Source organism: Papio anubis, chromosome 20, assembly GCF_008728515.1.
Source record: "Papio anubis isolate 15944 chromosome 20, Panubis1.0, whole genome shotgun sequence".
Classification (NCBI taxonomy): Eukaryota; Metazoa; Chordata; class Mammalia; order Primates; family Cercopithecidae; genus Papio; species Papio anubis.
The window spans coordinates 9,976,782-10,003,302 of record NC_044995.1 but is presented as its reverse complement, the minus strand read 5'-3'; the positions used below and the strand labels follow the sequence as shown (position 1 = coordinate 10,003,302).

The following is a 26,521-nucleotide window of genomic DNA, read 5'->3' as shown; positions in this document are numbered from 1 at the left end:
TGGGAGGATGCAGGAGAGAGGATGGAGGGAAGGATGGAGACAGAGAGGACCCAAGGGATGGGGCAGAGATGGAGATACACAAAGAAAGATCCTGGCTGACACAGACGAGAGACAGGCAGAGACGCAAGAGGGATGGAGACCACCAGAGACAGGCTGAGGCAGAGAGGGAGGGAGGGCAGAGATGGGCAGGGACAGAAGAGAAGGAAGGTATGGCAAGCCGGGAAAACAGACAGGGAGAAGGAGAGAGAACTGCTGGAAGCCGACAGAGGGATGGAGAGACTCAGAGATTCGGAGAGACAGAGAGAGGAAGGCCAGCCAGAGAGGTGGGGGAGAGGGGGGCGCAGGTGGAGCTGCAGGGAGGGGCCAGGGGGTGCACACAGGTGGAGGGACATGTGCTGGGGAGAACTGCGGACATATCGAGGGAGACAGAGACAGAGAAGGGAAAGAATTCTTGGAGTTGCTGGCCCCAAACTCATGTCTCTTTCCCCAGCCCCCTAAGCCCACCCATCCAGGGTGAGGGTAAGTCTATGTCCCCACCAGTGTCAAGGCTGCATATCTACCCACAGCCCAGAGTGATTTAGGATTCTCTTTACTTCTACAGAGAAGCTTCCAGAACCCCCTGAGGTCCCTGTGTATGTTTTTAGACCCCCATATATTCTCTGTGCTCATGATAGGGTCCTTTATACCTTCATGTGGGCCCCAGTATAGCCCATACATCCCCACTGTAGCATGTCCACAAGCCTGTGCTCTGCCTGTGAGTGACCCACCTGCCCCCATTAGCTTTCCACATAAACCATAGATCCCTCTATGTCATGTAACCGAAAGTGTTAGACACCTATTTAATTCTCAAATCCTCTATAAAGCACACCCAGGACTGGGCAAGGTGGCTCATGCCTATAATCCCATTACTTTGGGAGACCGAGGTGGGGAGATCAGCCTTGGCAACACAGCCAGACCCCATCCCTACAAATTTTTTTTTTTTTAAATTAGCCGGGTGTGGTGGCATGTGCCTGTAGTCCCAGCTACATAGGAGGCTGAGGCTTGAGCCAGTGAGTTCGAGGCTGCAGTGAGCTATGTTTGCACCACTGCACTCCCACCTGAGCAACAGAGTGAAGCCCTGTCTCTAACAAAAATAAAATAAAATGAAGTGTACACAGGAGCCTTTTGGCTTCTGTGATATTTCCAAGTCCCCTATTCAACACCTTAAGTCCACAAATCTTTAATGAGTGCCAAATCTCAGCCAGGCACTGTTCCTGTTGGTGAGAACATGGCAGTGACCTAAATCAGCAAAAAGGCCTGTCCTGTGGAGCTTCCATGCAGGTGGATGAAACAGATGATCAACAAGGTCAATAGGCAAAATGTATGGTGTGTTAGATAATCATGTCCGTGCTGAGGAGGTGACCACAGCAGGGAAGGGGGTTAAGAGGGGCCTGTTGAGCAGGGTGCAATTTTAGGCACCCAGCTTTTTTTTTTTTTTTTTTTTTTTTTTTTGTATTTTTGGTAGAGACGGGGTTTCACCCTGTTGGCCAGGCTGGTTCTGTAACTTTTTTTTTTCTTTTTTTTTTTTGAGATGGAATCTTGCTCTGTCACCCAGGCTGGAGTGCAATGGCGCAATCTCAGCTCACTACGACCTCCACATCCCAGGTTCAAGCAGTTCTCCTGCCTCAGCCTCCCGAGTAGCTGGGATTACAGGCACCTGCCACTGTGCCAGGCTAATTTTTGTATTTTTAGTAGAGATGGGATTTTATCATGTTGGTCAGGCTGGTCTCGAACTCCTGACCTAGTGATCTGCCCACCTCAGCCTCCCAAAGTGCTGGGATTACAGGTGTGAGCTACCACACCTGGCCTGGCTCTGTAACTATTAACAGGAGGGATCTGCCTCCTGGTTCTGGAGGCAGTAATGGGTCCCTTTTTGCTCTCAAGTGTCTTGCTGTAGATGAAAAATTATATGATTACCCTCTTTTTATTTTGTTTTGTTTTGTTTTTTTGAGACAGGGTCTTCCCCCTGTTGCCCAGGCTGGGGTGCAGTGGGGCAATCATAGGTCCCTGCAGCCTCGTCCTCCCGGGCTCAAGTGATCCTCCTGCCTCAGCCTCCTGCATAGCTGTGACTATAGGCAGATGCCATCATACATGACTAATTCTTGTATTTTTTTGTAGGGATGCGGTCACACTATGTTGCCCAGGCTGGTCTCGAACTCTTGGGTTCAAGTGATCCTCCCACCTTGGCCTCCCAAAGTATTGAGATTATAGACCTGAGCCACTGCCCTCAGCCATGTATTATAAACTGATAGACGTGTACATAGATGTCCGCATCCTAATTCCCAGGATCTGTGCATAGGTTACCTTGCATGGCTGAAGGGACTTTGCCCATGTGACTGAGATAGGGAGATTATCCCAGTTATTTGGGTGAGCTCGATGGAATCACAAGAGTATTTGTGAGAAGGAGGCAGGAGGAGCAGTCAGTGATGGAGACGGGAAGATGGAAGCAGAGCTTGGGGTGATGGGGCCACCTGTCAAAGAATGAGTGTGGCCTCTAGAAGCTGGAAAAGGCAAGAAAAACATTCTCCCCGAGAGCCTCCAGAAGCGATGCAATCCTGCTGACAGTTTGATTTCAGTTCTGTGAAACCCATTTTGGATTTCTGCCCTCCAAAACTGCAAGATAATAAATGTGTGCTGTTTTAAGCCACCACATTTTTAGTAATTTGTTAACAGCAGCAATAGGAAACTAATATAATAGCACATCCACAGGCCCAGACGCATCTCACAACACAGTGCTGGAAACACCATACACACACACACACATACACACACACATGCACACACACAGCCTATCTGTTGGGTCTTCCTGTTTCTGCCCAAAATATCGCCTTGCACAACCACGCCCAGCAGGTGCTCGATACGTTTGTGACTGCGTGCCCGTTTTGCGTTGAGCACAACCTTTTCCTGGGGGAAAAGGCCTCCTATCCAGCACCAACATGAGACTTTCTTTAAGCCCAGTACAGGGCCAACACCTCTGCAGACTGGGGCCGCATCAGCACGTGCCCAGGCCTAAACCCCACTTCTGGAGCACGGAGGCCTCGGGCCTCCCCACCAAGCTGGCTCCTCTGGCCCTCTGAATCTTGCTGGGCTCTGGGGCACTTTGCTTTCCGGCTCCAGGTCTCAAGAATCCTCTCCTCTCCACCTGGCAGGACATGGGGAAGAGTCCATGAGCGAGAGGCTGGGTGATGAGACGGGTCCATGCCGCAGCTCCATTTGACAGATGGAGAAACTGAGGCCGAGAGAGGGGTTGCCGGGGGCTCAAGGCTCACAGGCCAGCCATTACAGTTGCGACCCCAGGGCTCCAGTAGATGGGGTGGTGGCCCCGGTGGAGGCGAAAGTCAGATTAGGGGGGCGAGGCCCCAAACCTTCTAAGGATGACCCACAGCAATGAGTGGGAGGGGCCTGGAAAGGGGGCGGGGCCTAACTGGGAGAGGCTGAAACACCTAGAACAGGGGCGGGAATAGTAGTGTGGGCGGGGTCAGACCTGGGGGCGGGGCACACGTTAGAACAGGGGTGGAGCTTGCAATAAAGATCGGGGGCGGGACTCGCTGAGGTGCGAAAACTGGGCCAGGGGAGGAGCTTTGACCAGCGACTTGAGCGTGAAGGGGCGGGGCCCGCACGAAGGTGCGTCCTAGCTTGGAGGCGGGGCCTGGATGGGAGGGGCGGGGCCGAGGGCAGTATCCGGCCAGGTGAGAAGAGAATGATAGTCTGGCAAGCAGCTTCAGCGGCATCCACGGCACGAAGTTGGGTGGGTACGCCAGGCACTTCCGGGTGAAACCGTGCGTATTTCCGGTTAAGATGGCGGCGCCCAGTAGAGTCAGGTGCGGACGACTTTGTCCGTAGGAGCAGCGGCGGCTTGAGGACCCGGGGAGGTGAGATCCGCCCTATTCCGGCGCCCCTCTTCGGAGAGGAGGGAGAAGACTTGTTGCTAAGGAGACCAAAGGGCGGGCTTGTTGCTACGGAGGCGGGGCAGTGGGGTTGCTAAGAGACGGGACGCACGCATTGGAGATGGGGAAGGGGGGTTGTTGCCAGGGAGAGTGGGTGGGGCGTGTTGCTAGGGAGAAAGGAGGGGCTTATGACTTTGGGGAAGGGTCCTGTGGGTATGAAGGAAGGAAAAGGGGCTGTGGTTGAGTGGGCTGGGGACAGAGTCGTTTGGGGTCATGGGGGGGCGCCGAGCTCCCCTAAAACGCCACCTTCTCAGCAGACCCTCAAGAATCGACCCATCAGGACGCCAGAGCTGCTTCAGTGGTGACCACCTTCTCCCCCTAACACGTTCTTCCCTTCTTCACAAACGGCCCATGTCAGACGAAGGCTCAAGAGGCAGCCGCCTGCCCCTGGCGCTGCCCCCGGCCTCCCAGGGTTGCTCTTCAGGGGGCGGCGGCGGCGGCGGCGGCGGCGGCTCCTCCTCGGCTGGGGGCTCGGGCAATTCCCGGCCCCCACGCAACCTCCAAGGCTTGCTGCAGATGGCCATCACCGCGGGCTCTGAAGAGCCAGACCCTCCTCCAGAACCCATGAGTGAGGAGGTAAAAGATGGGGACCCAAGAAGCTGGGGTGAGGGGCCTGGAGACAGATAGAGGTGCTTTGGGAAATGTGACTTGGGGAGCCACAAGAAGACTAGGGTCTTCTTGGGTGGGTGGCAGGAGTCCAGGTGTGGAGGCATTGTAGGCTATAATTTGTGCTAGATGGGGTCGTCGTTGACTGAAGGTCAGATCTCAAGAGAGTGGGAGAGGGGGACATATCCTCTCCAGAGCCAGACCGACCTGGATTCAGCATTGTCCACCTGTGTGACCTTGGATATATTACTTCATCTTTCTGAGTCTCAAGTTCTTCATTTACAAATTGATAATAATAATAACTACGGTATAGGGTAGTTCTGAGGTTCTACTTTAAGTAGGGCTGCACACAGTGTCCAGCATACAGACAGTGCTTCTGAAGACAGCAGTATGTTTTCATGAAGAGCACAGGCTCTGTAGTCGGACTGCTTGTTTTTTTTTTTTTTTGGTGGGGGGTAGGGGTGGGGGACACAGTCTCTGTTGGAGTGCAGAGGCGCAATCTTGGCTCACTGCAACCTCTGCCTTCCCGGTTCAAACAATTATCGTGCCTCAGCCTCCCTAGTAGCTGGGATTGGAGGCATGAGCCACCATGCCTGGCTAATTTTGGTATTTTTAGTAGAGAAGGGGTTTCACTATATTGGCCAGGCTGGTCTCGAACTCCCGGCCTCAAGTGATCCATCTGCCTCAGCCTCCCAAAGTGGTGAGATTACAGATGTGAGCCGCCACGCCCAGCCTAGACTGCTTGGGTTTGATTTCAGGCTTTGTCAATTGCTGACTGTGTGACCTTGGGTAAGTCTCAACCTTTCTGTGACTCAACTTTCTCGTCTGTGAAGTGGGGATAACAATAATAAATATACGTCATAGAGTTGTTTTGCAGATTAATAGGAATAGTTATTATATATAATGTTTAATTGGCAATTACTGTATACAGAGCATTATGCTAACCCACTTACGTACATGACGTCATTGAACCTTTACGACAGTGAGGCATGAAACAGGCACAGAAACATTAAATAGCTCACTCAAATTTACTTAGAACTGTGACTAAGGAGACCTCTGCTCCCCTCCCTCACCCCCCAAAATTCCAGCAGTCACTTATTAGCGCTCATCTCCTTTTTCTTTGAGATAGAGTCTCACTCTGTTGCCCCGGCTGGAGTGCAGTGGTGTGATCTCAGCTCATGCAACCTCTGTCTCTCAGGTTCAGGCAATTCCCTTTGCCTCAGCCTCCCGAGTAGGTGGGATTACAGGCATACGCCACCATGCCTGGCTAATTTTTGTATTTTTAGTAGAGACGGGGTTTCACCATGTTAGCCAGTCTGATCTCGAACTCCTGACCTCAGGTGATCGGCCCGCCCCAGCTTCTCAAAGTGCTCGATTACAGGCGTGAGCCACCGTGCCCGGCCTCATATTGTTGTAAGGCTTTATTCTGACAAGTCTCAAATTTATATCTCTAGGCCAGTGATCCTTCACTGGGGGTGATTTTTATTCCCCAGGGGACAATTGGTGTGGAAACATTCTTGGTTGTCACAACTGGAGGAAGGGGGATACTGGCATCCAGTGCGTGAAGGCCAGGGATGCTGCTCAGCATCCTGTGGTTCACGGGACGGACCACGGAGAACTATCTAGCTCAAAGTGTCAGTAAAGCTGAAGTTGGGAAATCCTGGTCCGGGCTGCACCTCTGCCTGGGCTTCAGGCAGCTTCCTCAGTCTTTTGCCTTGGGTGTGTAATAGATCCCTCAAATTTGACACATTTGAAAATGAGCTGAAATCCCTGCTCTTCTCACCCCAAACCTGCTTTTCACACCATTTCTCCATCTTTTCCTGGTTGCTCAGAACAGAGACCTCGGAGTCATCCTTGACCTCTCTTTCTGTCACACCTCGTATCTCACTAAATCAAACGGGCTCTCTTTTCAAAATAAGTGCAGGGTCTGACCGTTTCTCCCCACTCCTCTCTCCTTCCCGCTCCACACCACTTTCTCTCCTGCCTGCTCCCAGCTGTAGCCTCCTGTTTCATATTCCTGCACCTGCCGTTGCCCCTCCTCCATCTGTTCTTAATCAACAGCAATGCAGGTGTCCCCGCTCCTCTGCTTAGAGCCCTCCGGCAGCTCCCACACCTATTCAGAGGGAAATCCCAGGTTTTTACAAAAGTTTGCAAGACCTAATATCACCTGCTCCCCTCCCCGCTCCCTTTCTCCTTGCTCACTCTGCCTCCACCACACTGGCCTCCTGGTGGTTCCCTCTGCCTGCAACCACTTCTAGATGTGGCCTGGCTCAGTCCCTCACCTACTGCTTTTCTCGCAAGTCGCCTCCCTGGGACCCTCAATGACCAACCCATTTCTTTTTCTTTTCTTTTCTTTTTTTTTTTTTAGAGACAAGGTCTCACTCACTGCAGCCTTAAATTCCTAGGCTCCAGCCATCCTCTCCACTCAGCTTTCTGAGTAACTGGGACCACAGGCATGTACCACCATGCCCAGCTAATTTAAAACTTTTTTTGTGTGGAGATGGGGTATCGCCATGTTACCCAGGCTGCTCTTAAATTCCTGGGCTCAAGTGATCCTCCTGCCTCAGCCTCCCAAAGTGCTGGGATTACAGGTGTGAGTCATCGCACCCGGCCCCGACCTGTTTAATTCTGTAGCCACAGTTCGGCACTCCAGATCCCCCACTGTGCTTAATCTTACTTAACCCAGAACGCTTATAATCTCACCATGTCAAATGCCACACTTTTGCTTATTTTCTTTATTGACTGTTCTTCAACCTGAATGTGAGCCCCACCCCCAGGGTAGGGGTTTCTGTCTGGCCCAGGGCTGCCTTTAGTACCTACAAAAGTGTCTGTGAAAAAAATAGATGTTCAGTTGATTCTGTCGCCCAGGCTAGAGTACAATATTACGATCTCGGTTCACCTCAACCTCTGCCTCCCAGGTTCAAGTGATTCTCGTGCCTCAGCCTCCGGAGTAGCTGTGACTACAGGCTCGGACCATCATGCCCGGCTAACTTTTTGTAGTTTAGTAGAGATGGGGTTTCACCGTGTTGCCCAGGCTGGTCTCAAACTCCTGAGCTCAGGCGGTCTGCCCACCTTGACCTCCCAAAGTGGTGGGATTACAGGCGTGAGCCACAGCGCCCAGCCAATATTTGTTGACTGAAGGAACATCAGCCCTCAGTTGGCTGTCTTTATTAATGGCTGTTCCTTTTTAATTAATGACTGATCTTCTTTCTTCCTCGCCTTGGTCCCCAGAGGCGTCAGTGGTTGCAGGAGGCCATGTCGGCTGCCTTCCGAGGCCAGCGGGAGGAGGTGGAGCAGATGAAGAGCTGCCTCCGAGTGCTGTCACAGCCCATGCCTCCCACTGCTGGGGAGGCTGAGCAGGCAGCCGACCAGCAAGAGCGAGAGGGGGCCCTGGAGCTGCTGGCCGACCTGTGTGAGAACATGGACAATGCCGCAGGTACCCCACTTCCCCCACCGGGACGTCCTGCCTCTCTGTACATGTCCTGCTGCCTCTCAGCTCTTGCCCCCACTCTTGGGGATCACACCATCAGCCTCCCTGCTGCCCTCTCACCATCAGCCTCTCTGCCTCCATTGCCATAAGGAGCAAGGCTCTTCCTCGCCCTCATGGCAGGTGGGGTCCCCCACTTCCCTGATCAGTTCTGAGATGGCTGTTTCTCTCCTAGTCCTCTGGGTGTCCACTGCCACTCCCCAGAGTACAAGAGAGAAAGTGGCATGGGTGGGGTGGCAGAGAAGGCCTCTCCGGGGCGACATTTGATCAGAGACCTGAAGTGAGGTGCGAGTTGTGGGATGATCTCTGGGAAAAACATTCCAGACCGCGGGAACAGCCAGTGCAAAGGCCCTGAGGCCAGAGCGCACCTGGTGTGTTCAGGAACAGCAGCCAGGCCCTTGAGGCAGAGTAGAGTGAGTGAGGGGCCAGGCGTAGGAAACAGCGTGGGGGTGGGCAGGGCCTTGCAGACCGAGTTAAACGCCGTTTTACTGCAAGCAGCAGAGCTGACAGAAGGTTTGAGGAGAGCCCCCTTCCATTTGGAGGGGTTGTGTGGTGTAGCCATTGAGGGTGTGGATTTGGGGTGTCACTTCCTTGGTTCATAGTTCAGGCTATGCTGCTACATGGCAGTCTGGTTTGGGCAGGTCCTGGTGACTTCCTCTTGTACACAGGCTTGTGAGGATGGGCTGAGAGAAACCCCCAGGCCCGCACAACCCCAGGCACAGAGTACACGTAACATGTCAGGCATGGGAGTCAGGTGTCTTCATTTTGGACAGGGGCTGAACAGCGTTTGTGAAGCCCTCCTCTGGGAGTGCATTTAGTGCCCTGAGAACACCCGCAGTGCAGTTGCCACCCCCCAGCTTACTTCTCCCCAGTGTTTCCCAGTCTTAACCCGGCAGAGAACTCCCACTCCAGTCCACAGGATGGCTTTTAACGACTTTGCTCTTTCATTCATTTTTTGCTTGTTCAGGAAATATCTGTTGAGCAGCTGCTGTGTGCTAAGCACTGTGCTGAGTGTCCAATCACAGCAGCAGCAATTTTACACCTTATTAGTAATCAAATGAGAACGAAAGCCAAAGATACCACTTCCTCCCTGGCCTAGGTGCCGTCTCTGTATATAAATATAAATATATATGTGTATCTTTTCTGTTTTAATGAGGATGCACAGGGCTGATGAAGGTGGGCTGAGGGGAGCATCTTCCCACATGGCCGTTTCTACCACTTACTGTCAATTCACAGTGTTGTGCAACACCACCTCTATTTCCGGAACTTTTCCATTGCCCACAAAGGAGACCCAGCACCCATTAGGCAGGCCCTCCCCCGACCCCCTGGCAACAACTAATCGGTGTTTTGGGTCTATGAATTTGCCCATTCTGGACATTTCATATAGATGCCTATAACACGTGACCTTTTGTGTCTGGCTGATTGTGCTAAAGGCGTGCCCATGTTGTGGTGTGTGTCCGAGCTTTATTCCTTTTTTTTTTTTTTTTTTTTTGAGTCAGTCTGCCAGGCTGGAGTGCAGTGGTGCAATCTCAGCTCACTGCAACTTCCACCTGCTGGGTTTCAGTGATTCTCATACCTCAGCCTCCCAAACAGCTGGGATTACAGGTGCGTGCCATCAGGCCTGGCTAATTTTTTTTTTTTTTTTTTTTTCCCTGAGACGGAGTGTTACCCTGTCGCCCAGGCTGGAGTGCAATGGCGCAATCTCAGCTCACTGCAACCTCTGCTTCCTGGGTTCAAACAATTCTCCTGCCTTGCCCTTCCGAGTAGCTGGGATTATAGGCGCCCGCCACCACGCCCAGCTAATTTTTCTATTTTTAGTAGAGATGGGGTTTCACCATGTTGGCTAGGCTGGTCTCGAACTCCTGACCTCCTGATGCACCCGCCTCGGCCTCCCAAAGTGCTGGGATTACAGTCATGAGCCACCGTGCCTGGCCAGGCCTGGCATTTTTGTATTTTTAGTAGCAACGGGGTTTTGCTATGTTACCCAGGCTGGTCTGGAACTCCTGGACTCAAGTGATCTGCCCACCTTGTCCTCCCAAAGTGCTGGAATTATAGGCTTGAGCCACCACGCCCAGCTGCTTCATTCCTTTTTATGGCTGAGTAATACTCCATTGTATGGCTAGAGCAGTTTTCATTTATCTCTTTATCCTTTAAGGACATTTGGGTCATTTGTGAATGATGCTGCCATGAACCTGAGTGTGTAAGTATCTGAGTCCCTACTTTTGGTTCTCTTGAGTCTGTACCTTGGTGTGGAATTGCTCGGTCACGGAATCTGTGTTTCACTGTTTGAGCAACGGCTACGCTCTCCAATGCCACTTTATTTATAAAAACCAGAGGTGGGCTGTGGTTTGCTGACCCTGGGGACATTCAGATTGTCACAAAAACCAGGATCAGTCCTGGCATTTAGTGGTCTGGAGCCTGGGGCCCTAATGCCCCAAGTGCCGATGGAATCGAGTTGTACTGGGCTTGGAGGGACCTCTGGTTGGGTGTTTGGAGAGAACCAGGTCCCTGTGGGAGCCAGCCTGGCTCTTCCGGCCTTAGCAGCTGTGGTAGTCGGCTTAGGGCCACCTTAGCCAAGCACCACAGACTACTGGCTTTAAAAACAGAAATGTATTTTCTCACGGCTTTGGAGGCTAGAAGTCTGAGATCAGGGTGTGGGCAGGGCTGGTTTCTCCTGAGCCCCTCTCTCCTTGGCTTGCAGAAGGCATTTTTTGTGTCCTCCCTCTATGTTGTCCCCCTGTGGGTGTCTGTGTTCTCATCTCCTCTTATCAGGACAGCAGTCAGATTGCAGTAGGGCCCACCCTGAGGACTTCATTTTACCTGAATTATCTCTTTGAAGATCCCATCTCCAAGAACAGTCACATTCCAAGGTCCTGGGGGTCAGAGCATCAACCCATGCATTTTGGGGGGCACAGTTCAGTCCCTAACATCTGGCCTCTCTCTGCTCCCCTCTGTGGCACAGACTTCTGCCAGCTGTCGGGCATGCACCTGCTGGTGGGCCGGTACCTGGAGGCGGGGGCTGCGGGGCTGCGGTGGCGGGCGGCACAGCTCATCGGCACGTGCAGTCAGAACGTGGCAGCCATCCAGGAGCAGGTGCTGGGCCTGGGCGCCCTGCGTAAGCTGCTGCGGCTGCTGGACCGCGACGCCTGCGACACAGTGCGCGTCAAGGCCCTCTTCGCCATCTCCTGTGAGTGTCCGGGTGGGGCTGGGGGCAGGGGTGCTGGGGGGGTGTTGGGTGGGCCCTCGGGATCTGCTGGGGCAGAGGGAGAGGCATCGCCTTCACTCGTTTATTCCCATGCTTGTTGGGCCTCTGGCCACTGAGTGCTGCAGGCAGAGTGAGTGGTGCACTCGGCCAAACCCCCTGCCAGCCACGAAGCAGACATGACCACTTTGGGAGGAGACTGCCCGGCCCTCAGCGTGAACGCTTTGCGCGCAGCAGTTTTTCAGCTGGGCACTGTTCACACTGGGGCTGGTTCACTCTCTCAGGGGCCATCCTATGTACTACAGGACATTGAGCAGTATCTAGTGGGTGGCCTCCATGCCATGGAGAGATACTGTCACCCCACCTACCACAGCGCAGATGCCCCCAGATGTCATAGAAAGCCCTATGGTCAGAACCCCTGCTGTACATGAATTCTTCTTATTATTTTCTTTTAAATTTAACCTATATAGAGACAGGACTTGCTTTGTTACCCAGGCTAGTCTTGAACTCCTAGCCTCAAGGGATCCTCCCGCCTTGGCCTCTGAAAGTGTTGAGATTACAGGTGTGATCCACCATGTCCAGCCACAAATTCTTTTTATCCTAATGGCCTGTGAAGTGGGACCGTTTGCATCCTCATTTGACAGGGGAAGAAACTGAGGTGTGGGCAGAGGGACATGGCCAGGTTTGTGCAGCTCCACAGGGCAGAGCTGGCCAGGACTCCCCCATGCACTGCCTCCTGGGACACAGGGGCCAGGTCAGGGCCAGGGATGGGACAAAAACCAACATCTGTGGGGCAGTTTCTCCATGCCAGGTGTTGCTTGGCTGAATCCTTATGCACACCTGCTGAAGTTGGGCTCACTGGGGGTCTGGAGAGGACACACAGAACCAGGGTCCCAGCCCGGGGAGCTCTTCGTGTGTACTGGATGCCTGCCTGCATGTGCTGCACTAGCGCCCCTACTGGGCTGTTTCCTTTTATTTTCCCTGACAGCTTTATTGAGATGTAATTCACAGGCCACACAATTCATCCTTTTAAAGTGTGTAACTTGGCCGGGCGCGGTGGCTCAAGCCTGTAATCCCAGCACTTTGGGAGGCCGAGATGGGTGGATCACGGGGTCAGGAGATCGAGACCATCCTGGCTAACACAGTGAAACCCCGTCTCTACTTAAAAAATACGAAAAACTAGCCGGGTGAGGTGGCGGGCGCCTGTAGTCCCAGCCACTCGGGAGGCTGAGGCAGGAGAATGGCGTAAACCTGGGAGGCGGAGCTTGCAGTGAGCTGAGATCCGGCCATTGCACTCCAGCCCCGGTGACAGAGCGAGACTCCATCTCAAAAAAAAAATAAATAAATAAAAATAAAATAGTGGCCGGGCGTGGTGGCTTAAGCCTGTAATCCCAGCACTTTGGGAGGCCGAGACGGGCGGATCACGAGGTCGGGAGATCGAGACCTCCTGGCTAACACGGTGAAACCCCGTCTCTACTAAAAAAAAATACAAAAAAAAAAAAAAACTAGCCGGGCGAGGTGGCGGGCGCCTGTAGTCCCAGCTACTCGGAAGGCTGAGGCAGGAGAATGGCGTAAACCCGGGAGGCGGAGCTTGCAGTGAGCTGAGATCCGGCCACTGCACTCCAGCCTGGGCAACAGAGTGAGACTCCGTCTCAAAAAAAAATAATAAATAAAAAAAATAAATAAATAAAATAAAGTGTGTAACTTAGTACTTTTGGCCAGGCATGGTGGCTCACATCTGGAATCCCCACAGTTTGGGAGGCCGAGGCAGGAGAATTGCTCAAGCCCAGGGGTTTGAGACCAGCCTGGGCAACATAGGGAAACCCCTGTCTCTACAAAAATTAAAAAATTAGCTGGATCTGGTGGTGCGTGACTGTAACTCCAGCTACTCAGGAGACTGAGGTTGTAGGATCACCTGAGCCTGGGAAGTTGAGGCTGCAGTGAGCCATGATTGCACCTCCAGCCTGCGTGACAGAGCAAGACCTGTCTGAAAACAAACAATAAAACCAAAAAACAACATAGTACTTAGTATATTCACAGTGTTGTGCAGCCATCATCACTCTCTAATTTTAGATGAGATCAGGCGCGTTCGGGTGGTATGGCTGTCGGCAGTCACTAATTTCAGAACATTTTCTTTTTTTCTGTCTTTCCTTTTTTTTTTTTTGAGACAGAGTCTCACTCTTGTCACCCAGGCTGGAGTGCAATGGCGTGATCTTGGCTCACTGCAACCTCCTCCTCTCAGGTTCAAGCAATTCTCCTGCCTCAGCCTCTCAAGTAGCTGGGATTACAGGCGCCTGCCACCACGCCTGGCTAATTTTTGTATTTTTAGTAGAGACTGGGTTTCACCATGTTAGCCAGGCTGGTCTCGAACTCCTGACCTCAGGCAATCCACCTGCCTTAGCCTCCCAAAGTGCTGGGATTACAGGTGTGAGCCACTGCGCCTGGCCAGAATTTCAGAACATTTTCATCCTCTCCCCCAGGCAGAAATTCTGTACCCGTTAAGCAATCAGTCAGCATCCATCCTCTCCCCCAGCCCCTGTAACATGAATCTACTTACTGCCTCTAAGGATATCCGTCTCCGGGACATTTGTACAAATGGAATCCCACACTGTGAGGCCTTTTGTGTCCGGCTCCTTTCATACAGCGCAAGGTCCCCGAGTGGTGGTGGGTGGCAATGCCGCTGGCTCCTTTCATACAGCGCAAGGTCCCCGAGTGGTGGTGGGTGGCAGTGCCACTGGCTCCTTTCATACAGTGCGAGGTCCCCGAGTGGTGGCGGGGGTGGCAGTGCTGCTGGCTCCTTTCATACAGTGCGAGGTCCCTGAGTGGTGGCGGGTGGCAGTGCCGCTGGCTCCTTTTGTACAGTGCGAGGTCCCCGAGTGGTGGTGGGTAGCAGTGCTGCTGGCTCCTTTCATACAGCGCGAGGTCCCCGAGTGGTGGCGGGTGGCAGTGCTGTGCTCTTTCTTGCGGCTGAATGTGTCCTGTTGTGTGGGTCCACCAGGCCCTTCCTCTCCTTCCGCCTGTCTGCTGACAGTCCCTGGTTTCCATCTCTCTCTGGGCTCTCGTGCTCCTGTGGACATGGCTGCACAGGTCTTTTCGTTGACATTTGTTTTCCGTTCTCTTGAGTGTATACCTAGCAGTGGAGCTCCTGGGTCATATTGTAACTCTGCATTTAATCTGTCCGAGGTTGGCTTTTTTCCTTTCTTTTTTTGTTTTTTGAGATGGAGTCTCGCTCTGTCGCCCAGGCTGGAGTGCAGTGGCGCAATCTCGGCTCACTGCAACCTCCACCTCCCTGGTTCAAGGGATTCCTCTGCCTCAGCCTCCCAAGTAGCTGGGTTTACAGGCACACACCACCATGCCTGGCTAATTTTTTTTTGTGTGTGTGTTTTTAGTAGAGGTGGGGTTTCACCATGTTGGCCAGGCTGGTCTCAAACTCCTGACCTCAGATGATCCACCAGCCTCAGCCTCCCTAAGTGCTGGGATTATAGGTGTGAGCCCCCGTGCCTGGCCTGAGGTTGGCTATTTTTTTAACTCCAGCAGCCTATGTGGTCATTGAAATGGGGATTGCGAGGGGGGTCCAACACCCCCTTTCTCTCCCTCACCCCCATGTATCCTGAGCCCTGGAATCAGTGTTGTGTTCCCGGCAGATGGTGGCCCCAGCCATGCAGAGGCTGGGAGGAGAACAGGGAGGATTTGGGTAGGAGGAGATTCCGAAAGAAGGAAGCATTCTGATGAGGTGAGGAAAGGAGCTTTGGAGGAGGTGGCACTTGGAAAGTCGCAGCCAAAACCAGGGAGATAGAGGGACCGACAGACATGGGGCAGCTTGGCCACAAAGGGCAGAGAGAAGGACATGGTGTCCCTGAGGGCCAGAGCAGGGTAGAGAGGGGCTGGCAGAGTTTTCTTCCAACAGCTTACATTAAAAAAGAAGTCTTGCCGGGCGCGGTGGCTCACGCCTGTAATCCCAGCACTTTGGTAGGCCGAGGCGGGCAGATCACGAGATCAAGAGATTAAGGCCACCCTGGCTAACACGGTGAAACCCCGTCTCTACTAAATATACAAAAAATTAGCCGGACATGGTGGCGGGTGCCTGTAGTCCCAGCTACTCGGGAGGCTGAGGCAGGAGAGTGACGTGTACCCAGGGGGCGGAGCTTGCAGTAAGCAGAGATCATGCCACTGCACTCCAGCCTGGGCGACAGAGCGAGACTCCGTCTCAAAAAAAAAAAAAGGGGGGTGGGGATGTCTAGGAAGCCTTTAGGCCATCTTGGTGGCTCACACCTGGTCCCAGCTACCTGGGAGGCTGAGGAGGGAGGATCATGTGAGCCTGGGAGGTGGAGGCTGCAGTCAGCTGAGATCGTGTCACTGCACTCCAGTCTGGGTGACAGAGTGAGACCTTGTCTCAAAAAAAAAAAAAAGTCATTACATATTTTAAAAAATCTGTGAGACAGTCACGTCATTCACCAGGTACAAAAGAGTACATAGCAAACGGTCCCTGTCCTCAAACCTGGTCCCCATTCCAGAGAAAACCACTGTCATGCCAGTTTCTGCTTCCAGAGATTTTGATAAATCTGTAAGGACAAATGTGGGTGTGTGTGGTGTGTATGTGTAGTGGGTGTGTGGTGCATGTGTAGGGTGTGTATGGTGTGTCGTATGTATGGAGCGTGTACATGGGGTGTGTGGTTGTGTGGTATAGATGTGGAGGTGTGTGTGGTATGGGGAGTGTGTGTGTATGTGTGTGGGATGTGTATGCTGGGGGTGTGTATGTATATGTGTGGGGCATGTGCAGTGTGTGGGGTATATGGGGTGCATTTGGGGTGTGTGTGTGTGGTGCGTATGTGTGGTGTGTGGATGTGCATGGGGTGTGTGGGATGTGTGTATGTGGTGGGTGTATACGGGGTGTGTGGTGTGTGCATATGTGGAGTGTGCCGTGTGTGGTATGTGCACACATAGACACACAGATTCATCTCTTTTCCTCGGATGTGCACGGCTGGGGCGGACCATCCTGACTGTTGCACACATTGACCTGCCTCTGTCCTTTTTTCTGAAGCCACAGTAGCTTATCTTTCCCCTTCCTGTGGGTTAGGAATGCAGGAGTGGCCCCCATCAAGGAGGGCTGCTTCTGGCTTTGTGTCTTCATGAGGTTGTGGTCAGCCGTGAGCCGGGCCGCGTTACCCGAAGGTCTGACTGCACTCAGCCTTGTGCGCCGCACCTCGTTAATCCCTCACAATCCTCCTCCGAGGGAGGGGTGCTAGAGATGGGCTTCCACCGTGGCTTGCCCCGGGGCTAGCAGAGTTTTACTGGCTGTTGGCAAGAAGCTCGGGCTGCTTGAGCGACCTCAGCACATGGTGGTCGGCTTCCCCAACGAAAACTGTCCATGACGCAGGGCAAGAGCTCTGGGAGCTCGGATGCCCTTTTTTTTTTTTTTTTGCTTGGGGGTAAAATTCGCATGAAAATGTTAAAGTATATGATTCAGTGGCATCTGTCCTTTTTTTTTGGTGGCTGCAGGGTATGCCATTGTGTGGCTGTCCAGTACCATTACCGGAGTTCTGTGCTGGGAGCTACTTGCAGGCTACATCCCCTCAGCTCCCGCTGCCCGAGGCGGCGGTGCCACTGCCCTTGCCAGCAGGACAGGAGGGGATGGACTCGCTCCCCCTCTGTTGAGCCACTCCAAAGTGGTCCCTTGTTACAGTCTACCAGAGTGGCACATTTATTACAATCGAAGAACCTGCATGTACACAGCATTGTCACGCAGAGTCCACAGCTGACACCGGGGCTCACTCTTGATATTGTACATACTGTGGGTTTGGACAACTGTATCATGACATGGATCCCCCCCCGTAGTATTATACAGAGGAATTTCACTGCCCTACAGATCCTCTGAGCTCCAGCTAGTCATCCCACCCCCGAGCTTTTTACTGTCTCCATAGTTTTGCCTTTTCCAGAATGTCATATACTTGGAACCATGCAATCTGCAGCCTTTTCAGACTGGCTTCTTTGGCTTAGTAATCTGCTTTTAAGGTTCCTCCATGTCTTTTCCTGGCTTGATAGCTCATTTCTTTTTAGCGCTGAATAAGCGTAACTTTTTTAAGGGAGATGTGTGGGCTGCAGCGATGACTTTGGCTTTCTCTCCAAAAATGACGGCAGCCACACTGTGATCCCTGCCCCCAACTGCTGCACAGAGAAGAGGGTGAATGTGGCGAGGGGGGGTGGAAGGTGGGCGGTGAGCCAGGGGGTTATGGCGATAACCTAGGCAGGAGATCAAGGTTGTGGTAGGGAGCAGTGGTTCTCAAACGGGGGCAATCATGTCCTCCACAGGATATTTAGACAAATGTCTGGAGACATTTTTAGTTGTCGCAGCTGGGAGAGAGGGACTATTGGCATCTACTGGGTAGAGGCCAGGGATGCTGCTCAACATCCTGCAATGCACAGGACGGGCCTCCCAATCCAGAATGATCTGGCCCCAGATACCAACCGTGCCCAGGTGGAGAAACCCTGGCGTAAAGGGGACAGGTCTCTCCTGGGTATATTTTGAAGGCAGAGCTGACAGGCCTCGCTTACAGATTAAATGAGAGAAGTCTTCGTGTTTTCCACTCCCTGCATGCCTGTTCTCTTTTCTTTCTCTAATTAAATAACATTTGGCCAGGCGCGGTGACTCACGCCTATCATCTCAGCATTTTGGGCGGCCGAGACAGGTGGATCACTTGAGGCCAGGAGCTCAAGACCAGCCTGGCCAATATAGTGACAGTCCGTCTCTACTAAAAATACCAAAAAATTAGCCAGGCGTGGTGGGGCATGCCTGTAATCCCAGCTACTCGGTAGGGTTGAGGCATAAAATTGCTTGAACTGGCGGGCGGTGGCACAAGCCTGTAATCCCAGCACTTTGGGAGGCGGCGGGTGGATCCACGAGGTCAGGAGATGAAGGACCATCTGGCCACGGTGAAACCCGTCTCTACTAAAAATACAAAAAAAACAGCCAGAGGCGTGGTGGCGGGGAGGCCTGTAGTCCCAGCTACTTTCCGGAGGCTGGCCCGGGAGAATGGGTGGCAACAAGCCGGGCTGAGCTTACAGTAGGTGGGGTGTACCCACTGCACTCCCAGCCTGAGGCTGACACAGGGAGAAGTCCGTCTCAAAAAAAAAAAATTGCTTGAACCCAAGAGACATATGTCACAGTGAGCCAACTGCCACTGCACTCCAGCCTGGGTGACAGAGTGGGGCCTCTGTCTCAAAAATACTATAAATAAAATAAAATAAAATAAATGTGGAAGGCGGGTAGCGGTGGCTCAAGCCTGTAATCCCAGCACTTTGGGAGGCCGAGGCAGGCGGATCCGCGAAAGGTCAGGAATCCCGAGACCATCACAAGCTAGCTGCGGTGAAACCCGATCTCTATTAAACACAAAAGCCTGCCCAGGCGAGGTGGCCAGGCGCCTGTAGTCAGCCTTTCGGGAGGCTGAGGCGGAGAATGGCGTGAACCGGGGAGGCGGGCGCATTGACTGAGATCCGGCCACTGCATAACAGGCGACAGAAGCGAGACTCCGTCTAAAAAAAAATAAAATAAAATAAAATAAATATTTTAACCCAATGTGTCCAAGCTATTATAATTTCAATGTGTGATTAACATGGAATATTAATGAGACACTTTATATTTTTTGCCATGCTAAGTCTTCAAAACCTAGTGTGTGCATTTTACAAATAAAGCACATCACAACTCAGATGTGAATTTTCAGTGGTGGTGTGGAGTGTACCAGAGCAACAACGTTGTGTATATTTTTCTTTTTGGTTTTCTCTTTTTGTGTGTGTGAGATGGAGTTTCGCTCTTTTTGCTCAGGCTGGAGTGTAATGGTGTGATCTCAGCTCACTGCAACCTCCACCTCCCAGGTTCAAATGATTCTCCTGCCTCAGCCTCCCTAGTAGCTGGGATTAGAGGCGCCTGCCACCATGCCTGGCTAATTTTTTATTTTTAGTAGAGATGGGGTTTCACCATGTTGGCTAGGCTGGTCTTGAACTCCTGACCTCAAGTGATCTGCCCACCTTGGCCTCCCAAAGTGCTGGGATTACAGGCGTGAGCCACCACGCCTGGTCAACGTTGTGTTTACTAGAGAATATTTTACACTGTTTCAGTTTTTCATTTTAAGTTTAAATGAATTGAACTTAAATGAAATGAACAACTATTTTCCTTAGTTGCACTGGCCACATATCAGGTGTTTAGTGGCCACAAGCTACTAGTGGCTTCTGTTCTTCTTGGGCAGCCCAGACCTAGAGCTTACCAAGGAGCGAGCACCTTACTGGAGGTGCCCCCCAAAGGTCAGTTCTCATCCTGCTGGGAGGCCTTCCAGAGTTCTCATTGCCCTCTGGATAAAGGTCATGCATGCTGTGTAGCCTGGCTCTTTTGGGCCTCAGTTTCCTCATCTGTAAAATAGAATTCTGAAAGCCCACCCTCCAGGATAATTGTGAGGATTAAAAAGATGGCCGGGCGCGGTGGCTCACGCCTGTAATTCCAGCACTTTGGGAGGCCGAGGCGGGCGCATCATGAGGTCAGGAGATGGAGACCATCCTGCCTAATGCAGTGAAACCCCATCTCTACTAAAAATACAAAAAAAAAAAAAAATGTGGACTGGACACGGTGGCTCATACCTGTAATGCCAGCACTTTGGGAGGCTGAGGTGGGTGGATTATGAGGTCTGGAGTTCAAGACCAGCCAAGCCAATATGGTGAAACTCTGTCTTTACTCAAAATACAAAAATTAGCGGGATGTAGTGGTGCACGCCTATAATCGCAGCTCCTTGGGATTCTGAGCCAGGAGAATGGCTTGAACCCAGGAGGCGGAGGTTGCAGTGAGCCGAGATCTTGCCGTTGCACTCTAGCCTGGGCAATAGAGTGAGACTCTGTCTCAAAAAAAAAAAAAAAAAAAAAATGATGCAGCTGGGCACAGTGGCTCACGCTTGTAATCCCAGCACTTTGAGAGGCCCAGGCGGGTGGATCACTTTAGGCCAGAAGCTTGAGACCAACCTGGCCAATGTGGTGGAACCCTATCTCTACTATAAATACAAAAATTAGCTGGGTGTGGTGGCAGGTTACTGTAATCCCAGCTACTTGGGAGGCTGAGGCTGAAGAATAGCTTGAACCAGGGAGCAGAGGTTGCAGTGAGCCAGATCACTCCACTGCACACTCCAGCCTGGGCAACAGAACAAGACTGCATCTCAAAATGAATAAATAAGTAAGTAAATAAATAAAATTAAAAAATAAAAAGAGATGATGCTTCCATCAGTGGAGGAATGGATAAAACGTGGTATATCCATACAATGGAATATTATTCAGCCATGAAAAGGAATGAAGTGTCGATACCACTTATAACATGAATGGATCTGGAAAACACCATGCTGAGTGAAAGCAGTCAGACACAAAAGGTCACATATTTTATGAACACATTTCTATCAAGTGTCTGGGACAGGTAAATCCACAGAGGCGGAAAGCATGTCTGTGGTTGCAGGGCCCAGAGGGAGGGGAAATTGGGAATGACTGCTCATAGGTATGGGGTTTCCTCTGGGGGTGATGAACATTTCCTAGAGTTAGTGGCGATGGTTATACAGCCCTGTGAATATCTTTAAAAGACTGAACTGTGTGGATTGTGAATTATGTCTCAAAAACATACTTCAAAAAAAGATGATGCTTGCATATGCCGGCCCTTGGCAAGTAATGATGGTGGTGGTTCGTGGTGATGATGACTGACGGCCGAATATAATGTGGTGGTGGTGATGGTGGTGGTGATGGTGATAGTGGTGATGATGGTGGTAGTGATGGAGGTGATGGTGAGATGGTAATGGTGGTGATGATGGTGGTAGTGATGGAGGTGATGGTGATGGTGGTGATGGTGATGGTGGTGATGATGATGCGTCATCATCGAAAATGTCGTAAAATCATAAATAAATGTCATGTCATGCATGTCATGTCGTAAAATCGTATAAAGTAAATATTAAATGTCGTAAAATAAAATATCGAGAAATATCAATAAAATAATATATAAATGCGTATTAAATGTCGTAAATAATAATAGAAAATGTAAATATGTCGTAAATATCGGCAATAAAGTAATGTCATCATGTCGTAAAATAAGTAATAAATGTAATAAATGCGTAAAGATCATGTCAAAAATAAGTAATAAATGCATGTCGTAAAGATAATATCAAAATACGTAAGTAATAAATAAATGCAAAAGATCTCGTAAGTAATGTAAATAATGTCGTAAATAAAATGCGTAAAGATAAGTAATAAAATAAATAAATTACTTATCCGAAATAAAGATAAATGTATCCCGTCATGTCATCGTAAAATAAGTAAAGATAATGGTGGTGGTGATGATGTGGGTGGTGATGGTGATGATGGTGGTGGGGATGATGGTGATGGGTGGTGATGATGGTGATGGTGGTGAGGATGAGTGATAGAGATGGTGGTGTGATGGGTGGTGGTGGTGAGGATGGTGGTGATGGTGGTGAGGATGGTGGTAGTGGTGATGTGGTGATGGTGGTGGTGGTGAGGATGGTGGTGATGGTGGTGATGGTGGTGGTGGTCGTGATGATAGTGGTGATGATAGTTCAGGACTCTGTCCCCCTCTCCTAGGTCTGGTCCGAGAGCAGGAGGCTGGGCTGCTGCAGTTCCTCCGCCTGGACGGCTTCTCTGTGTTGATGCGGGCCATGCAGCAGCAGGTGCAGAAGCTCAAGGTCAAATCGGCATTTCTGCTGCAGAACCTGCTGGTGGGCCACCCCGAACACAAAGGTGTGGCAGCCCTTGAGTGAGGGCAGGAGTGGAGAGCAGACGCCCTGGGGTGGGTGCAGGTGTGGGAGCAGGGGAGGAACAGGCATCCCGGGGAGGGCATAGGAGATGGGTGGGGCTGCCCCTCTGACCCCTGCAGCCCTCCCGCCAGGGACCCTGTGCTCCATGGGGATGGTCCAGCAGCTGGTGGCCCTGGTGCGGACAGAGCACAGCCCCTTCCACGAGCACGTGCTTGGAGCCCTGTGCAGGTACTTTGGCTCCTTGAGAGGATGGGGCCTGGGGTGGGTGCCCCATGGTGGGGGTGGCTCAGGAATCAGCCCGTAGGGACTCAGGAGTCAGGACCTTCCCTGTGGAGAGGAAGGGTGTGGGGCCAGAAAGAAGTAGGAGTCAGGGAGCCTCAGTTTCCTCACCAGTAGGGCTGGCACAGAGGCCTGGGGGAGGGAGAGAGGCTTTTGTACACGCCCCCACCAGTGAATTAGTGTCTAATCAGATGATGCTGGTGCTCTGAACAGCATACCAGAGTTGACACACATCAGGTCCTATGCTGAGCCCCTCAGCACCACCCTGGGCCAGGAGCAGCGTGAGGTCCGTTCTGCAGATGGGGAAACGGAGGCCCACTGTGGGGCAGCGACTTCTCTGGTCTCCTGAGTGAGCCAGGGGACGGGGCGGGCGATAGGGTGGGGTCAGTGAGGCCTCTAGAGAGAGGTCCTAAGGGTTGCTCTTATGTCCCTCACAGCCTGGTGACAGACTTCCCGCAGGGCGTGCGCGAGTGTCGGGAGCCAGAACTGGGCCTGGAGGAGCTTCTCCGCCACCGCTGTCAGCTGCTGCAGCAGCATGAGGAGTACCAGGTATATGGGGAAGGGACGGGGTGCAAGGAGGACCAGGTGTGAGGGGCAGGGGACAGGGGCTCCAGGAGGACCAGGTGTGTGGGGAGGGGATGGGGTTCAAAGAGGATCATGTGCCGGGGGAGGGGACAGCAGCTCCAGAAGGGCCGGGTGAGCTGGGGAAGGGACAGGGTGTGAGGAGGATCAGGTGTGAGGGGGAGGGGCCTGGGGGTGAGGAATTCCCCAGGTTAGACCAAGTGTGGTAGTAGGGACCCTAGTAGGGGCAGAGCCAGCCAGTCCTTGCCCTTGGGGGCTCTTGGGTCCTCTGGTTCAGGCTTTCATTTGCGTTCTTGTGCGTTTCACTCATCCTGCATTCAGCAGACATTTATTTCATGCCTAGCATTCGTCCCGTGCTGTGTCAGAGTAGGAGAGACAGCAAGGAGACAGGAGCTCTGAGACTGTTAAAGGGTTGACCAAGTCACTGAATTATTATCTAAATTACCTAATACAGTTGTTTATATTAAATAAATGTAAATTGAATATAATATCACTCAAATGTCTTAATGATTAACTATTTCCTTAAATTGACAAGATATAATTGCCATTTCTAATCAGATGATGCTGGAGCTCTGAATAGCACACCAGAGTTGACACATATCAGGCCCTGTGCTGAGCCCCTCAGCACCCACCCTGGGCCAGGGGCAGCGTGAGGTCCGTTCTGCAGAGGGGAAACAGAGGCCCATTGTGGGGCAGTGACTTGCCCGGGCTCCTGAGTGAGCCAGGGGATGGGGCGGGCGATAGGGTGGGGTCAGAGAGGCCTCTAGAGGGAGGTCCTAAGGGCTGCTCTTAGGGTGACAAGATATAATTGCCATTATAATGGCAAATAATAAACAGTTATTTTAGGTAAATAACAAGTGACAAATAACAAGTCATCAGATATTTAATTAAATAGATAAGGGGCAAATAACTCATTTGATAACTAGATAAGTAACAAATGCTAAATCACAACTAATTAAAATTCAGATGCTTAATTGATTGAGTAATGTATTACTTTATTGAAGCGAATGAATCAATGCTGGTGCTTCAGCAAAGCCGAGCTTAGCAAACGCACTCACCTCCTTGGGACATTCTATTCTATTGAGTTCATTCCTGTGTAGACACTGTGAAGTGTCTGTACATATTGAGAGTGTACTACATGGCCGGGCATGGTGGCTCACGCCTGTAATCCCAGCACTTTGGGAGGCTGAGGTGGGCGAATCATGAGGTCAGGAGTTCGAGACCAGCCTGGCCAACATGGTAAAACCCCATCTCTACTAAAAACACAAAAAATTAGCTGGGCGTAGTGGCAGGCGCCTGTAATCCCAGCTACTCAGGAGGCTGAGGCAGGAGAATCGCTTGAACCCGGGAGGCGGAGGTTCCAGTGAGCCAAGATGTGCCACTGCACTCCAGCCTGGGCGACAGAGCGAGACTCCGTCTCAAAAAAAAAAAAAAAAATAGTGTACTACATAAGAAGTTTTGACTTATGTATACACCCGTGGAAACATTGAAATTAGATTTATAATAGATTTTACTAATGCTTTCTGAGTGGGTTCCGTAGTCACATGGTTGAAAATACAAGACCCACAGGAGGGTAAACAGTGAAAAGTCTCTTTCCTGCCCCTCCCTCTAGCTACCCAGTTGCTCAGGTGTCCTTCCTAAGATATTAGGTGCACACGAACAAAGGTGCATACGAATTCTCCTTTTTCTCTGTGTTATCTAAAATAAGCTCGCCACGCTGTGATGGCTGTTCTGCCCCTTGCTCTGCGGGCATTGCATGTCTCGCTTGCGGCTCTTTTATTTTGCAGCTGTACAGTGCGGATGGCCTCTTTTTTGTAGTGTGGTTATGCAGGTTGTTTCTACACTCTCACTGTGACAAACACTGCTAAAAGAATAACCTTTTGTATATGTTATTTCATATGTCTGTAGAACAATTTCTACGAGGGAAATGGCTGGGGTCAGGTATGTTAAAGGGTTAAGGGCCATTTCATTAGCTATCACGAAGCTCCTTTCCACAGAAGTTCAACCATTGACACTCCAGTCATAAGGGTGCCCAACTCCCCAAATCTTGGTCAGGATAAAGTGGCCTCGATGAACCATTTGACCTTTTTTCAAGCCGACTGTTGAAAAGTAGTACTCCAGGCCGGGCGTGGTGGCTCAAGCCTGTAATCCCAGCACTTTGGGAGGCCGAGACGGGCGGATCACAAGGTCAGGAGATCGAGACCATCCTGGCGAACACGGGGAAACCCCGTCTCTACTGAAAAATACAAAAAACTAGCCGGGCGAGGTGGCAGCGCCTGTAGTCCCAGCTACTTGGGAGGCTGAGGCAGGAGAATGGCGTAAACCCGGGAGGCGGAGCTTGCAGTGAGCTGAGATCCGACCACTGCACTCCAGCCTGGGCGGCAGAGCGGGACTCCATCTCAAAAAAAAAAAAAAAAAAAAGAAAAGTAGTACTCCAGTCCAGTTTACATTTCTCCCATGAGTGAAATTTGGCATCTTTTCTCTTTCTTGTGAACTGTTTGTTCTCATCCTTTGCCCACTTATCTATTTATTGGGTGATGGTTTTTGCGAATGATTTTTTTAAGCTCTTTAAGTGTTAAGTATATTAGCCATTTGTGCTATGAATCACAAATATTTTTCCCCAACCTCGTTTTCTTTCTTTTTTTTTTTTTTTTTTTTTGCCCTGGGAGTATCTTTTATATTACGTAGTTTAACCTGTCAGTGCTTTCTTTCATGGTTTCTGGGGTTTGTATCTGTAGAAAGTTTTGAACAGTGGTCAATATCTGGGAGTTAGAAAGAGCCCAAGAGTGCTGATATGAGGCAGACCAATGGAGTGAGACGAGTCTGGGGGACTTCGGGTTCTAGTTCAAGTAGTTCAGACACCAGTGTGAAGACAGTGAATCATGGATCTGAGCAGTGATTAGAGAACCCTAACCTCTGGTGGCGGGGGGTGGGTGGTGGCCAGGAGAGAAGAGGAGTCACCTCTGGGTGCCAAGAATGTTGGAGGCAGGGTCTGGCCTCTGCACTCAGGCCGCTTGCTCCCTGCCCCTGCCCAATCCAGGAGGAGCTGGAGTTCTGCGAAAAGCTGCTACAGACCTGTTTCTCCAGCCCGACGGACGACAGCATGGATCGGTGAAACCGGGTGGCTTCTTGCCCCTTTCTCCGTGGGAACCCCAGGCCTCTTGCCTCCCTCCCCACCTACAAGGCCCTCTCCCAAGGGATCGCACAGCCTAGGTTCCTGGACCCAGGGCGTGCCAGCCCGTCTCTGTGCAGTCCCTGGAAGGGCTGCTGAGAAAGGCACCAGCTCCTTGGATCCCACCTCCCATGCTCTCACTCTCATCCCCGTTCTCTTGTCCACACAGCTCTTCCAATAAAGGTGTTTCTCTTCCTTCTCCTCCTCCTCCACTGCCGCCTTTGTCACCTCCTTTGGAGGGTGCATGGGGGACGGGAGGAGGGGCACGAGTTTAAGGGACTTGGGGAGCCACTGGAGGAATAATAAAAGTGTTGCTGTTTATCATCTACAGAGCCATTGTGTCATTTAATCTTCCCTGCCTTTCCTGAGCAAGAGTGCGTGGGACATCTGTCCTTTTTCGGCCACCTGGCAAACCTGAATTCTAGG

General features: G+C 51.5%; 1 protein-coding gene across 5 annotated transcripts; it reads left to right on the top strand.

The window, feature by feature from the left end:
* Positions 1–3,548: 3,548 nt before the first annotated feature.
* Positions 3,549–26,425, top strand: HSPBP1 (HSPA (Hsp70) binding protein 1). Of its 5 annotated transcripts, none has more exons than XM_003916117.3 (8): positions 3,549–3,911; positions 4,244–4,562; positions 7,824–8,028; positions 11,042–11,266; positions 21,890–22,045; positions 22,194–22,290; positions 22,779–22,890; positions 25,964–26,423. In XM_003916117.3, the coding sequence occupies exons 2-8, from the start codon at positions 4,338–4,340 to the stop codon at positions 26,036–26,038; spliced, it is 1,095 nt and encodes a 364-aa protein (XP_003916166.1). In that variant the 5' UTR covers positions 3,549–3,911; positions 4,244–4,337; the 3' UTR covers positions 26,039–26,423. The 5 variants fall into 5 exon arrangements, 4 of the variants coding, with proteins under 4 accessions (XP_003916166.1, XP_009193613.1, XP_009193614.1 ...); XM_009195349.3 differs by having other exon boundaries at positions 3,562–3,911; positions 4,241–4,562; positions 25,964–26,304; XM_009195350.4 differs by having other exon boundaries at positions 3,704–3,787; positions 25,964–26,304.
* Positions 26,426–26,521: the final 96 nt, after the last annotated feature.

Excerpts from the sequence above, each read along its gene's own strand:
- HSPBP1 (XM_009195348.3), top strand. The coding sequence starts at position 4,200 with ATGGGGGGGCGCCGAGCTCCCCTAAAACGCCACCTTCTCAGCAGACCC. Across the intron at positions 8,029-11,041 it reads GAACATGGACAATGCCGCAG|ACTTCTGCCAGCTGTCGGGC; the intron begins GTACCCCACTTC and ends TCTGTGGCACAG. Across the intron at positions 11,267-21,889 it reads GGCCCTCTTCGCCATCTCCT|GTCTGGTCCGAGAGCAGGAG; the intron begins GTGAGTGTCCGG and ends CCCCTCTCCTAG.